At 38.7% G+C, this 16,074-nt stretch overlaps 1 protein-coding gene across 1 annotated transcript in view; it reads left to right on the top strand.

Moving 5' to 3' along the window:
• TTN (titin) overlaps positions 1-16,074 on the top strand; it is a 311,267-nt gene that overhangs the window by 15,629 nt on the left and 279,564 nt on the right. The window contains exons 11-29 of the mRNA XM_075117654.1: positions 1,130-1,267; positions 1,729-1,866; positions 3,570-3,836; positions 3,967-4,092; positions 5,145-5,423; positions 5,740-5,805; positions 6,281-6,539; positions 7,523-7,583; positions 7,705-7,917; positions 8,723-8,865; positions 9,949-10,154; positions 10,301-10,531; positions 11,129-11,373; positions 12,026-12,249; positions 12,352-12,516; positions 12,617-12,785; positions 13,379-15,069; positions 15,172-15,453; positions 15,760-16,026. Coding sequence (XP_074973755.1) covers positions 1,130-1,267; positions 1,729-1,866; positions 3,570-3,836; positions 3,967-4,092; positions 5,145-5,423; positions 5,740-5,805; positions 6,281-6,539; positions 7,523-7,583; positions 7,705-7,917; positions 8,723-8,865; positions 9,949-10,154; positions 10,301-10,531; positions 11,129-11,373; positions 12,026-12,249; positions 12,352-12,516; positions 12,617-12,785; positions 13,379-15,069; positions 15,172-15,453; positions 15,760-16,026 — 5,170 coding nt within the window. The remainder of the gene's footprint in view (positions 1-1,129; positions 1,268-1,728; positions 1,867-3,569; positions 3,837-3,966; positions 4,093-5,144; positions 5,424-5,739; positions 5,806-6,280; positions 6,540-7,522; positions 7,584-7,704; positions 7,918-8,722; positions 8,866-9,948; positions 10,155-10,300; positions 10,532-11,128; positions 11,374-12,025; positions 12,250-12,351; positions 12,517-12,616; positions 12,786-13,378; positions 15,070-15,171; positions 15,454-15,759; positions 16,027-16,074) is intronic.

Here is a 16,074-nt window from a genome sequence, read left to right as displayed (position 1 = left end):
TACAGTTCCAGGCAAAACTCCCACTGACTTTAATAGGAGTTCTGACTAGTCAGGAACTGCAAGACTGAGCTCTTAACATCAGTTATTTAAGTATTGTGGTTGTCATTACTAACATGCTCATAATTCTCATTTGATGATTAGTGACCTTTACTTGATGTATGAAGGTGGATTTTAAGAGAACCTTTTAAAGAGTTTTTATTCAGTTAGCCATCAGAATAATAATGACTTCCATAAAGGGTTTGAGCCAATGAGGTTTGCTGAAGTTTTGCTGGATCACAAACTGTCTAATCGGTCTCACAGCTAATATCAGATGATTTTGGAGCCCTTACTCACACTGAGTAGCCCTTATTTAACTGAGTATCCCCACTGACTAATGAGAGTAAATGTTAGGTCATAGTAATACTCATTTCTACGCAGCTGCTAGAAGGAGTTTATATCCGGAGGATACAATGATGATCATTTAAATGTAACCAATAGGGGACCAAATTCTTCCCTGATTCTTTCTCACACAGTGTAACTCTACTGAATTTAACTGAGTTGCAAAGTGTGTAAAATGGAATGGAAGTTGGCTTACATACAATGGTCATTACACTCTATAAGTGGCATTTCATCTTCCTTTCTTTCCCCTTGTCATAGGGGTGTAGCCATGGGTGGGCTTGAGTGGGCCTCAGCTTAGCATCCAGACCCTACTTAGCGTCCCCCACTTAGCATCCAGGCCCACTCAAATCTAAGCAGGGGTGTAGTGCTGCCACAGCAGCCCGGAACATCACTCAGACACCTGAAATCCAGAACGGAGTGATGCACCCACTCTTCAGAAAGCTACGCTCTGGCAGCTCTGCCTTCCCATTTTCTGAGCCGCCCCATGCACATGCTCAGCTCGGCAGGTGAAGCCCTATGTCTGGGGGCACCAGGACTAAGAAGAGGGCATGGCGTCAGGGGAGAAGCTGAGCTAGCACAGTCTGTCATTGCCTGTCCACCCAAAAGTTGGGACCCTCCCAAATTTCCACTCCTAGCTCTGCCACTGTCTTGTCTACATAACATTCCATCAACCTGTCCCGCTGTCCTGAAAAGCCATGTAATTTGGTTTGAGAACAAATATAATTGAAACTTTTTTTATCATAAAAAACAGATAAGAAAGGAAACTGTGAAACCTTCTGTGCCTAAGGTAGTAATTACCACCGATAAACCTAAAGTACCAGTCAGAGTATCGAGAACTAGAGAAGAAGTTGCTACCAAACAAGAACAAGTACGAGTAACTGATGAAAAGGTGAATAGAACTGTTATAAATGTGATATTCACTCTCCTGTGATACTCCCTTTGCACACTAATACTTCTCCTACAAATACTAACTATATATTTCCAGGTTTGTTTTTTTTCTAAAACTTACTCCAACTAGAAACTTGTATCAACTATGAATTAGTATCTAGTTCTTCCCACTTTGTCCTTCACTCCTAATAGTTGGCATTAATAAGATATCCATAACTCTCTTTTGACTGACTTTGATTTCTTTGCAGTAAAGAGCATTTTAACTTTTTTTAAATAATATATTTTATTTAAATGAGTATTGTTACATCCTAATGCCTATCAATAGCTAGCTAATACAGAGTCACTCGGAGACTGCAGTGTACAGGGATCTAAAACCTTAACCCTTTCCCCCATTCCAATGCTTTTTTTTTTCATAAGACCATATGTAATTGAAACTTTTTTTGTTTCTACCATAATAATCAGATAAGAAAGGAAGCTGAAAAAATTACTGTAGTTCCGACAGTAATTGCCACTGATAAATCCAAGGAACCAGTAACAATACCAAGAACCAGAGAAGGAATTACTACCAAACAAGAACAAATGCATCTAATTCGTGATCAGGTGAATACAGCTGTTGCAGATATGAAATACACTGTTCCACCTTACTTTCTCTGCGAGCCTCCTTATGCTTCACCATCAGTTAAGAGCTACTTGTGTACACTAGAATCCACTCAACTGCATTCCCCTTAATGTGCTTGCTTGATTGAGGTGATTTGACAAGGAACAGATTCAGTGTAATGAATCTCAATAATTCTAGAAAATTAACGAATGGCCCATCCATTTATAAAAAATCACTTTAACTGGAGCCACCTATGATTGTCTTTGAAAGCCTGGTCTCAGTAGATAACGCTGAACTGGTGTTTGCTTATGTAAATTTCTGTATCTGAAATCATTTAGTATATAGGCTATTTCCCCTTTAATTTTATGGTTAATTGACCAGCTGATCTCACTTTATCAGGATTTGTATTGTTTTTGTTCTTCGTACAATGCATACGTTTAAAACAATTCAGTTCCACCCAGTATATTCTTATAAGCCTCTGATAAAGGGGAACATTGTTTGTTTCTGTTTCCACTGGTATCTATGCCAGTTAAGAGGATTCTAATGTAATAGGGCTGAGTCCTATCATCAGTGAGAGAGTAACATAATTGTGAACTACAGGATATGGTCCACTTTTTTCTTAATGTAATTAATTAATTGAAAACATCACTGGTATGTTTACAAAATGTTTTGATTAATTTTCAATGGAAAAAGCAAAATCAGATAAAATACACACCAAGGGTTCAGTGTGTACAGAGTTCACAGTTCTTTGGTGTGTGAATTTATGGCCATAAGCACTTCCTTTGAAGTTAGCACTAGCATTGAATAATATAGTCCTTAGAGTGCAAAGCCTTATCAATAGTAAAACAAACTTTTGCAGACAATCTGTCTGACCTAGCTTAGAGATATTACTTCACGTGGTGAACTATTTTTAAAGCTGTATGTAAACTGAGTGAAGGAAGGCAATTTATTATTTAAAAGTGTTAATTTTTTCACATGCTCTTTTACTATATACTGTATCCAGGTAAATTATAATACTGAAAAAACAGCAGCAGTCACTACTCAAATATCTGCTCCTGACAAAGCCAGAGCTTGATAATGGACAAACTGTACTGACATCAAATGTGAAACCAATTATGGATCAGGAAGTTAAAAACAAATTACATCCTGGCACAAAAGCACCACTTCCTTTTTACCAAAACACTCTTTCAGTTATCCTTCCCTATTAAGAACTTGTAAAATACATTAGCACAATTTTTCCTTGCATTGAAGTTACAGCTGTATATTTACTAAGGCTCATTGTGTGCAAATGGACCATGCAGTGTTTGCACGTCAAACATCATATACATACTTTGACCATTTCTCTTAGTAATGTCTGATATAGAATAATGTGCAGCTGTCAGAAATTACAGCTTTTTAAATATTATACATACCGTATCATAGTCACAAATGTGCCAGCAAAGTATTTAATATACATTGTGTACTATATGTAGAAATATGCATGTGCACAATGTGTATACATATCTATTCAGTATAAATATATATTTACAGCGAGTGACTATGAAATGCACATGTGGATAAATACAGTCTGCATATTTTCCATACTATATAATGTATGTACATTTTCTGTCTCTCTCTAACTTGTATGTACTCTGTATTTGCCAGATAGACAAATCTTTGTCATCACCATGGGTATTTGTATGAATTCTGTAAATGTTATCTTTAGATTGGAGCTTACAAAAAGGCTGAAGCTGTAGCTACAGTTGTTGCTGCAGTTGATCAGGCACGTGTTAGAGAGCCCTGGGAGCTAGAGCATGATGAAGAAGGCTATGCTGAGCAGACAGCTTTGGAATATGGATATAAAGAGCGTACTATGACAGGTCACATTGTTGAGGTGCCAGCCGAACGTCATGTTGTCACCAAACCAGTACATGTTCCTTCTGAAACAAAAGTTTCTACCACTGAAAAAATGGGAATGCATATATCAACACAGGTTAGACTTGGTTTACATTGCACTCTTTCTCTGGCTGTCTTGTTTTTTTTTTTTTTTAAATGAAACTTTTTATTTTGCAGTTTGGTGACTAGCACAACATACTCACCAAACATTTTCTTGGTTAATGTAGATTAAAAGAACAGAAGAAACCAGAACTGAAAAAGCAGCCCTTGTGGAACACACACGTCCCCGGACAGCAAGTCCTCATTTTACAGTTTCAAAAATTACTGTTCCTAAACCAGATCATACTTATGAGGTAAGAGCGGAGGAAGGGTGCTGGGCAAACAGCAAGCTCAGTCAAAATAACTGATACCTCATTTTTTCTATATTGATGCCCCTCCTTCCCCCTCCCCATACAATACTGTGTTACTCCCAAGTGGGGGAAGAGGTTGTGCTATCTTTGATTTGTGTTGCCCTATTCCCTAGTAAATAAAATATAATAGTGCAGATAAATGTATGCCCTTTATTTGTGAAATCCTGCCAAAACGTGATTTTGTTGGGGTTTTTTTAAAACCCCAACCATTTCATATATTTGGAATGCAGCTAAAACATGTGGTATTTACAATAAAATGCTACATGCCTGGCATACACCTTCACCCTGTTTAAAGGGTAGGAAAAAATCCTGATTCGTGCTCAACATCTCGCATTAAAGAAATACTTCAGTAGCAGTACTTTTTTTTCTTTCTTTGCAGTTGTTTTACTGCATACTAAACCAGTTCAGGAATGAACATGCTCTACATCCCTAATCCAAACTATATTTTATGGCCTCATAAAGAACCATGTGTGTTTGTATTCATTTCATGTTATTTTTTCCTTTCTACTGTTTGAGGAGTTTTTTTCATCTTTTTTTTTTTTAAATTAGGGACACAATCCAACTTAGTTATGCATAAAGGTTGCACTTTGAAATCTCTTCAGGTATTTTAATCACTTCCTGGCATATAATTAGTTCTGTGATACCTTAGTGAAAATCTAAGTTCAAGCCTAGAAAGCAACAGAGCACATTCCCTTTAAGAGCTATGTTGCTATTTAAAGACCATAATTCTAACACAATATAATAGAACACTTTCAAATGCTATATACAACTTTAAGTCTGCATACAAGTATATATATTTTAAAAACTATGTTATTTTACAGCATAGGAGGGTTGAAAGTGTCTTATGTAGCTTTATGTAGCTTATCTAATATGCGAATAAGGAAGTAACAGACTATTATGTAATTTGTCATACTGACTTGCTTGGGAAATACATAGTGCATCTTTTGAAAATAAGAGTAACACAACTGTAACTTTCTTTCTCTTGGATTGGTTAGGTTTCAATAGCAGGATCTGCTATGGCTACCCTGGAAAAAGAGTTATCAGCAACTTCTGTTCAAAAGATCACGAGACCTGTGAAATCACCACAAGTAAAGCCACCTGAAACCAGAGTGATGGCAGAGAAGGTTATCTCTCCACAATTTCCCTTTGGAGAGGCAGCAGATGCCTATAAGAGCCGTTATGATGTTGAGACCAAAAGAGACATAAGTGTGAGCATTACAGGTGGTGTGGTACGGGAAGAACACATTGAATTAATGCAAGAAGGTGAAGCAAAGGTTTGTCATTAAGTGAATTCCAAAATCATCTTGATTGACTTACATCTTAGAAACAATAGAGAGTAACCCAATGTGTTTACAGTTCTTCCCCCCCATTACAAGCTTATTCTTTTAAAATATCCCTGCTGAGCTTTGTCTGTCGTAGGTTGTGCAAAACAAGTAGCACAAGCATTTCTAAGATCCTAACATCACTTTGTCACAGCAAGCAGCAGTCACTGTCTGCAAGGAAACATTTTCCTACATCAATTATGGTGTGTCTGCCATTTATTTCCTTCACTTTGTGGGATGTTTAGTAACTCTGCTTTAAATGTCATAGGTAACAGAAATGGCTAGAGTTCCTGAGCCAGCAGAAGTCCCTGCTACCCCACCAACCTTAGTCTCTGTAAGTAGTGAAAATATAGATAAAGGTTACATTGTTTTGCCTTTCATTCCTTTTAAGATACGCTTTGTTTCACCCCCTTTTTGTCATGTATTTAATACATTCAGTTGCTCTCTGGAGCTCTGACACCATCTCTCATGTCTGTTGTCAGTTGCCAGTCTCTGTAGCTGTGTGACCTATCAGAATGATCTTTGCTGAACTGAACAAGTGAATTCTCACAAGTATCTCACAAAGATCAAATTCCCTCTAGATTTTCCCTGTGAAGAGTAACATATTCAGACAGCCCAACTCCAGCTTCAAAAGCTGTAGTTTGAAAATGTCTCTTCTCTCTGATTTATTTGGGGCACTGCACATCAGTGCCTCATTTTGATACAGATGCTGAATTGTAAGTTTCAGGACTGTTTTATTGTACGGTTGAAATGATTTATTTACTAGTGAAGAGTCATATTCATTGTATAAATACTTTTGTGTGATACAGGGTCTAAAAAACATGACTGTTATTGAAGGCGAATCTGTCACTTTGGAGTGCTACATCTCTGGCCATCCAGCCCCGACTGTGTCATGGTACAGAGAAGACTATCAGATTGAGAGTTCCATAGACTTCCAGATTACCTTCAAAGCAGGAGTTGCTCGCCTTGTGATTCGTGAAGCCTTTGCAGAAGACAGTGGAAGATTTACTTGCACTGCTACCAATGCAGCTGGAACTGTTAGCACTTCATGCCACTTACATGTGCAGGGCAAGTAGATTTCTCACAACAAGAATACGAACAGTTTGCTTAGTCAAAATGGCTTCATTACAACTTCTCTATACCCAAGAGCTAGTATTTCTGGCAGCTGCAGGTGTCTTGATTTACCCATGGCAGCCTCCAGGGCTGCTAAACCTGCCAGCAACTCCCACCTAGTCTCTTCACCTAATAAAAGATTTGTGTTGCCTAGGGCAAAAATCAAGGACTATCCATTAGTATTGTACACTACCTGCAACATCCCCCATCCCTGTTTTCACTCAGAGATACGTGGGCTTTCCACCCTTCACATTAGTCCTATCAGTACAGATAATGGCTCAGTTGATGCCTATTTTGAGGAAGATATGGACATGTTCCCCATCTCCCTACTATTCTGGGGTCCCCCTACTCCTATCAGTGAGAAATATTTCAGCCTCCAGTGTCAAGACCATCATGCACTAGTAAGTGTCCTAAAAATGCAATCCTACATGGAAGGAATAAATGGTAAGGGCCCCTATGAACATACTCAAGGATCATCACAAGTATCTGAGAGGGGGAGAGAGACTTTGCTTTGTTACTGAGCTATATTCAAGACTATTCAAAACCCACATACCAAAGGAACATTACGGCACACCCAACATCCCGTGCCCCACTAGGGCAAGTGGCCATATAGGTCCTATCAGATTGGCAAATACCACAGAAACAACAACGGCACAGCCCAATAATATGCAAGAGAGAAAAACATTAAAGGTGAAGGGTACTAAATAGCTCAGGAACATTTGATTATGACTAATACAGCTAGGCTGGTTTGAAGAGGCCAGGAAGGAGACATCCCACGTCACCTGGTTGCCAGTTATGAGCAAGCTAAGATTCCTGATTCACTGTCCCAGTGCAAGTACCTGACCCTTAAATTCAGCCAGCAAAACTACCCTCCCTCTTAGGTGCTTTGTCCACTTTTAAAATATTTTGGCATCAACATTATCATACTTTTCTTACAGTTTCTGAGGAGATTGAAAGCCGAGAAGCCGTTTCTGTGAAGGCTGTCACAGAAGAGAAACGGTAATGTTACTTTTCTAAGCAGAAAGACTGCTTGTACTGTGATTATTAGTTACTTCCATTTTATTTATTTGTGATTTCCTTCTGCATCAGCTCATTTGCCTTCTTTGAAATCTTCTTCCAGCTATATGGAGTCAAAAGATGTGGTAATGGTAGATACCACTATTGCAGAACAAGAAGTGTTTGGAGAAGCTGCAGCTCCTTTTTTTATAACCAAACCTATAATTCAGAAGTTAGTTGAAGGTGGAAGTGTAATTTTTGAGTGCCAAATTGGGGGCAACCCAAAGCCACACATCTACTGGAAAAAAGCTGGGGTACCTCTTACTACTGGCTACAGGTATATAAGTTACTTAAACATTGTTCTTTCTCTGATGTGCAAATGATACTTCCATAGATTTGACACACATTAGAATTCAGTTATCTGCTTTGGACTAAATCTATCCCTAGTGTAACCCCACTGATTTCAGTGGGGTGTCATCAGGAATTAATATGGCCCGAAGTTTCTGAACATATAGGTATTTGAACCCATCTGGCTGTTCTTCTCTGTTATGGGATGCAATGTTTGCTCTGGTGGGTTATAAAATGTATATTTTAAAAGGCTAGAAAAGCAATTATAAATACAAGGTTGAACTAAAAATCGACATACACATTAATTTATATATATAGAGAGAGAGAGACTTTGGTTTGAATTTTCTCTGCAGTGTTCTGTAGAATTGAGGAAATATTTAGTGAAGGAGCCATCTGAGTACGTTTTCTGGCATTCTTGAAATGTATCATGATATAATCACCTATAGAAAATGATGGAAATGATGTTTCCAGGCATAAAGCTCCCTGAATATAAAAATTCTGATATTGGGAAGGTTACATTGTATATGATAATGGAATCCTCAAGACTTCAGTACTGCCTTTTGTCTCTGAGTTCAATTATTATTATAGATATAGGGAATAATTGAGCTCTGGTTGCAGTATTGTTATTTCTCTTATGCTGTTCTACTATTCCACTGAGTTGATATTGGCCTAAAAAATTATCAAAGCATTGGCTTTTTCAAGGAGTAATAGTCATAGATCTTTCAAAAAGTAAATAAGTGAAGAGTTCTGCTGATCAGAATTATGGAGAATTTGTGTTTTCTATGTTCTTAAAGACACAAACTGAGTTACAAAAAAGAGACTGGGGAATGCAGACTTGAAATTTCGATGACCTTTGCTGATGACGCCGGAGAATACACTATTGTTATTCGCAATAAGCATGGAGAAGCTTCTGCATCAGCCTCTTTACTGGAAGAAGGTATATGTAGGTGCATGGATAATGGGGGAGGAGGGATTAACAAAAAAGTCAGTGATAAAAATATGGAAGAATAAGACTGGAGTTTCTTTAACTTGCTTTAAGATTAGCAAATTGGTGCCACTCTGTTTGATATAATAAAAACCGACTGGTCACAATGGTCGATGAGGTATTGCAGTAGCTTCTTTTTCTTTCTGAGCCATTAACTAGTTTCAAAATGGAAGCATTCTTCTTTTAAGTGAGTCTCTTAAAGGAGGTCATGAATCTGTGGGCATTTTCATAGCAGTTGTCAAACCACGATGATGTACAGAACCACTTGCAGGTCACAGGGTGAAATCCTGGCTTCCCTTTGATTCCAGTGGGGCCAGGATTTCACCCAAAGTGTTCACTTCTATAGAAGCACATGGTAAGGAATGGTACAAAGGCCTAGCTCCCTTCCACACTCCTCTCCTTACCCCAGAGAAAGAGAAGGTACTGGGAGCTCTGCAGGAGGAAGAGTGCCTACAGCTACTTTTCTGTGGCACTGAGGATTTCTGCAGGAGGGAGAGAATATTTAACCATAGGCTCATGCAGAGTTTAGAATCTCCTATTCAGCATAGCTACAGGAGCCTCTCCTCTTGGAGAGCTCTTAATGCTCTGCACAGTATATGACCTTTGAAGTTTGGCATTGGGGTTCTGGGGAAAGGAAACTAACTAAGGAGCTGGGATATGTGCTTTAGAAAAAGAAACTAATTTAGACTAGATATTCATCCACGTAGATATTCATCAAGTACAATAGTTCCCAGAGAGAAGGTGTGAAGGTATGGTTAGGAGGCTGAGAGCTGATGAGCTCTCTCTTTAGAAGTGGTCCGTACTTAAGAAAACCTGTTCTAGAACATATAAATTATGACATTTTAATCAAGACTGGGCGGAGTGTCTATCTGTTGTAATGATTCTCACAGAGCATCAGGATATGCACCTGTTCCACAACCATCTGAAACGCTGTTTAAAATAATACCTACTAACTGATAACTTCTGCAGCTTATTTCTATATTTATGCCAGTAAAAATGGACAGTGACTTATCAGAATTTGTGCTTAACTCCTAGCTGATTATGAGGTCTACATAAAATCGCAACAAGAAATGATGTACCAAACTCAGGTGACTGCATATGTACAAGAACCTAAAGTGGCTGAGATAGCCCCAGCTATTGTATATGCTGACTATGAAAAAGAATATGAAAAAGAACAAGCTCTAATTAGGAAGAAAATGGCAAAAGACACTGTGCAGATCCGGACTTTTGTAGATGAACACGTAAGTATTTCTGTCATTTTAAATTGTGATGGGAGCAGTTCAAGTCTTTTTATTTATTTTCACAAATGTAAGAAGTCAGTTATTCTACAAACTCTGTAAAGTCTGTTCTACAAAATCTATCACAAAACTGTTTTCTTTTTGTATAGGAATTCCACATTTCTTCCTTTGAAGAAAGACTTATCAAAGAAATTGAATACAGAATTATTAAGACCACCCTAGAAGAACTCTTGGAGGAAGACAGAGAAGAGATGGTGGTTGATATTCCTGAATCTGAAACAGTTGAAGCAGGATTTGATTTAAGATTAAAGAATTATAGAATCTTTGAGGGAATGGCTGTTACTTTCCATTGTAAAATGACTGGATATCCATTACCCAAGGTATACCAACATCTATAAATGTATAATATAAACCATACAGATATTGTTTTTAATTATATCTACCTATGAAACAGGCCTGCTTCTATATGTGGAAACTTACTGGATGTGGTAGCTCACTGCCAGAGAACCCCTTCTTTATCCTACTCAGCTAGAAAACCACAAATTCCAAAAACAATGTACATTTTTCAGTCCTTTGTTCTCCCATCAAGCTGAGTTTCCATTTTGTAGATTTGTACAATAGTCCTGGATAAGGAAATGTGCTAGATTCACCAATACGCTATGGCAAAGTATTGCACTACTCATGCGTCACAGAGAAGCGGTCATATAGTAGTGAATCTGGCTTGTTTCTGTTTCATTCTTTATGTATCATAATGCTGAATTTTATATTGGATACTGATTTTCATATCTGCAAAAAGCTGTTTTTTACTCTTACTTATTTCAGGTAAAATTGTTTGCCAACTACATGTTGGTTATGGCCATGCAATAGTTGAAAAGTAGTGGGAAAGACCTAGCAGAGTTTTAAGTAACATACATGGGTACACAATACTGTATTCAAATCTCCATGAGGGTTCACTCTACTTTTTACTATTTGTGCAGATTGCGTGGTACAAGGATGGTAAACGCATTAAGCATGGAGAGCGCTACCACATGGAAGTTCTGCAAGATGGCAGCGCTAGTCTACATTTACCTGTTGTGTTGCCTGAAGATGAAGGAATTTATACAGTCTTTGCCAGCAATGTTAAAGGAAATGCCATTTGCTCTGCAAAGCTATACATTGAACCTGTTGCACCAGTTGGAGCTCCAGGTTATATGCCAGCACCAGATGTTATGAAAAGATATCGGTAAGTACAGGGTAATATGCAAGTCTTGTGTTCGTTCCAGTCCACTACAAATAAACAGTGTCCAGTGATCCCATCATGTAGTCCAAGCTAAACAAGTTTAGACCATCAGTCCTGGCATACCTCCATGCTGATGTTGATTCAGTAAGTGGCACTCTGTTCTGTGGCTCACTATGAACCAAATCCCCATTGCTACAGGGCAATGTGATTCTGAAGGTATCACCTTCTAGATGATAGGTGTAAACAAGGTATTGGTTTAGTCCTCTCAATTTAGAGAATGTATTGCTCCTCACTTGGGATTTTACCTATTGTGCGCTGCACTGTTAAACAGCTTTTGCTTTCCACCACAGAGATTGCTACATTTCAGTGGTCAGAGAACTCATCCAGTTATAGATAGATACTCTGTGTGTATGTGAAAAATACATATTTCTGTAAGTATAGAGAACTGTAATATTATTTGACATTGCACAGATTCTTCATATTGATTAGACAACAGGAAACAAACTACAAATAATAATTTTACCTCACCTTTTCCCCTAGGTAAATTGATTTTAACCTGTTTTAAAATACTAGGCACAGGAGATGAATTATGTATTGCTTTTAGCCTGGTTCTAGGAGTCATTGCTACAGCACAGCTTTTTTGTCCCTCCCTCAGGTCTCTTTCTCCCCGTTCCCCAAGTCGTTCTCCAGCCCGTAGTTCTCCGTCTCGTTCTCCTGCTCGCAGACTAGATGAAACTGATGAAGGACAACTGGAGAGATTGTATAAGCCAGTTTTTGTGTTGAAACCTAGTTCCTTTAAATGTGCAGAGGGGCAGACGGCGAGATTTGACCTAAAAGTAGTTGGCAGACCCATGCCAGAAACATACTGGTTTCATAATGGTATCTCAATTTATTTTCATAATATAATTATTTAGAAAAAATATAGTATTTTCCATGTCAGGAAACAGTACTGGGTGTAAACAAAATTGTCTATTTCTGCAGGTCAACAAGTTGTTAATGACTATACTCATAAAATAGTAGTTAAAGAAGATGGCACACAGTCAATGATCATTGTCCATGCTAGTCCTGATGATTCTGGTGAATGGACTGTCGTTGCTCAGAACAGGGCAGGCAAAACTACGATCTCTATGACCTTGACAGTGGAAGGTATTTACTCTGCACATTTTGGAAAAAACTCCATCATTATTATGTATAGAAACAGTTATTTCAATTTCTGTGTCGGACCACTTTTTTCTTGCTCTTTCAGCTCAAGAACATCTAGTGAAACCACATTTTGTAGAAAGGCTGAAGAATGTTAGTGTCAAGGAGGGTACTAAACTGAAAATGTCAGTGAAAGCTACTGGTAACCCTAATCCTGATATTGTATGGTTGAAGAACAGTGATATCATTGTACCTCATAAATACCCAAAGATCAAGTAAGTGCTTCCTAAAAAGATAATGGGTAAAAACAGTAAAGATTTCAATAAGCCTGGTCCTGCAAGGTACTAAGTGCCTCCTAGTGTTTGCTGAGTGTCTCCAACTCCTCAAAAATGTAGTAGATGAGAATTGAGAGTGGGAACAATGGGAACTAGGGGCCTGATCCCATGGCCTTTGAAGACTATGGGAGTTTTTCCACTGACTTCAATGGGGATTGGATCTGGCCCTAAAAGTGTGCAATAACTTACAGGCTCAGGCCTGCCTTTTGCATGTTTCTGTACATGTTTATTATGTAAGTTTCAATAAAACTTAAAACCAAATTGTAAAAGAACCTCCATTAGCTTTCTGTATCTGCAGTCCTCTAGTAGATGAAATTTGTACTGATTTCAAGACCACTAAAGATTGCTACTTTGTGTTTATACAGTGCCTTGCACAATGAGGCCACATTCTTGGTTGGTCGTTAGGCACTACCATGATTAAGTATTATTTTTGATTCCACCAGAAGTTTGCCTGCTTAAAGGTTATAGGGATGGGACCTAATTGTGAAGGAGATATGTGAGAAAATAATGTATATTTTTTTTTAATATTTCAGAATTGAGGGAACTAAAGGAGAAGCTGCACTTAAAATTGAGTCCACTGTCAAGCATGATGCTGCATGGTATACCGCTACTGCCATCAATAAAGCGGGGCGCGACACTACACGGTGCAAGGTAAATGTTGAAGTGGAGTTTGCAGAACCTGAACCAGAAAGGAAATTAATCATTCCAAGGGGAACATACAGAGCAAAGGAGATTGCAGCACCTGAGCTTGAGCCTCTCCATTTGCGTTATGGTCAAGAGCAATGGGAGGAGGGAGACCTTTATGACAAAGAAAAACAACAAAAGCCATTCTTTAAGAAGAAACTCACTTCATTAAGGCTCAAGCGCTTTGGACCAGCTCATTTTGACTGCAGACTGACACCAATTGGTGACCCCACTATGGTGGTCGACTGGCTACATGATGGCAAGCCCCTGGAGGCAGCCAATAGACTACGTATGATTAATGAATTTGGATACTGCAGTCTGGATTATGGAGTAGCCTATCCTAGAGACAGTGGAGTGATCACTTGCAGAGCAAGTAACAAATACGGTACTGACCACACATCAGCTACCCTTATAGTAAAAGATGAGAAAAGCCTTGTGGAAGAAACTCAGTTGCCAGAAGGCAGGAAGGGACTACAGCGAATTGAAGAGATGGAAAGAATGGCCCATGAGGGAGCCCTTGCTGGAGTAACAGAGGATCAAAAAGAGAAGCAAACGCCAGATATTGTTTTGGTCCCTGAGCCTGCAAGAGTTCTGGAGGGTGAAACTGCGCGGTTCCGCTGCCGTGTTACTGGCTATCCACAGCCCAAAGTCAATTGGTATCTCAACGGGCAGCTCATTCGTAAAAGCAAAAGATTTAGACTCCGCTATGATGGTATCTACTACCTGGACATCGTGGACTGCAAATCATACGATACAGGTGAAGTGAAGGTTATGGCAGAAAATCCAGAGGGAGTAACGGAACACAAAGTGAAACTTGAGATCCAGCAGAGGGAAGATTTCAGGTCTGTCCTTCGCCGGGCACCCGAACCCAGGCACGAGCCAGCAGCAACAGAGCCTGGCAAACTTCTCTTTGCAGTACAAAAGGTAGACAAGCCTGCTGAGACAACTACCAAAGAGGTGGTGAAGCTAAAAAGGGCTGAAAGAATTACTCACGAGAAGCTAACGGAAGAGACTGAAGAGCTGCGCAGTAAATTCAAGCGTAGGACAGAGGAGGGCTATTATGAAGCCATTACTGCTGTGGAGCTTAAGTCTCGTAAAAAAGATGAATCATATGAAGAAATGCTTAAAAAGACAAAAGAGGAACTTCTTCACTGGACCAAAGACTTAACTGAGGAAGAGAAGAAAGTGCTTCTTGCTGAAGGCGAACTCACCATTCCAGCTATCAAACCAGAGAGGCTTGAGCTTAGTCCAAGTATGGAGGCTCCTAAGATACTTGAACGAATTCAAAGCCGGACAGTAGCCCAAGGTAGTGATGCACATTTCCGTGTTAGAGTAGTAGGGAAACCAGACCCTGAATGCCAATGGTTCAGAAATGGTATACAGATTGACCGGTCTGATCGGATATATTGGTACTGGCCTGAAGATAATGTTTGTGAATTGGTCATCAGGGATGTAACAGCTGAGGACTCTGCCAGCATCATGGTGAAAGCAATCAATATAGCTGGTGAAACTTCAAGCCATGCTTTCTTGCTAGTACAAGGTAATGTGTAAATCCCTTTAATGTATCCTGTTCATTAACAAAATGTGTTTGTCTTTGTAGTCCACAGGTTATCAACTCTCAATATTTTTTTTTATTTTGCAGCCAAACAATTGATAAATTTCACGCAAAATTTACAAGATGTTGTTGCTAAAGAGAGAGATTCCATGGCAACCTTTGAATGTGAAACCTCAGAACCCTTTATCAAAGTGAAATGGTATAAAAATGGAATCGAAATATTTTCCGGAGACAAATACAGGATGCACTCTGACAGAAAAGGTCACTTTCTTTCTGTGCTAATGATTGACATGTTAGATGCTGAGGACTACAGCTGTGCATTGGTAGAAGATGAAACTGTAAAAACAACTGCTAAGCTTATTGTTGAAGGTAGGAATGCAAGCTTTATTATCACTCAATGTTTTTATAGTAAAATCTTCCAGGAAGAAATCAGCTATCACCAATGAACATAGCAGCATGCATTTTGCTGTATAGAACATTGCAGAAATGTTTACACTGATGTTTATATTTTTTTAATGCAACATGAAAGCCTGAAAATTATTTTATGTTCAGGGTTTGAAAATAATATTTAATTTAGATGCAAGTTTGTTTCTTTAAAACCAAATATTTTTATAAGAAATGTTTCATAAAACTCTTTAAAAAATCATTTGTGAATGTATATATGTTCTAATGCAGGTGCTGTTATTGAGTTTGTTAAAGAACTTGAGGATATTGAAGTCCCAGAGTCGTTCTCAGGCGAGCTTGAATGTGAGATTTCCCCTGAAGATGTGGAGGGGAAATGGTATTGTGGCGACGTGGAGCTCACATCCAATAGTAAATACATGATTACGTCCCGGCGTGGTCGCCAAATTCTCACTGTTAAAGATGTTAGTAAGGAAGACCAAGGAGAGTACAGCTTTGTTGTAGATGGCAAAAAGACCAGTTGCAAACTGAAGATGAAGCGTAAGCCTTTCTAATCACATATCCCTTCTTTCCTACAGCTTTAATAAT

This window comes from Caretta caretta, chromosome 11 (assembly GCF_965140235.1).
Source record: "Caretta caretta isolate rCarCar2 chromosome 11, rCarCar1.hap1, whole genome shotgun sequence".
NCBI classification, from domain to species: Eukaryota; Metazoa; Chordata; order Testudines; family Cheloniidae; genus Caretta; species Caretta caretta.
Note: the sequence above shows the minus strand (reverse complement) of the source record. Positions and strands in the feature narration are given on the sequence as shown.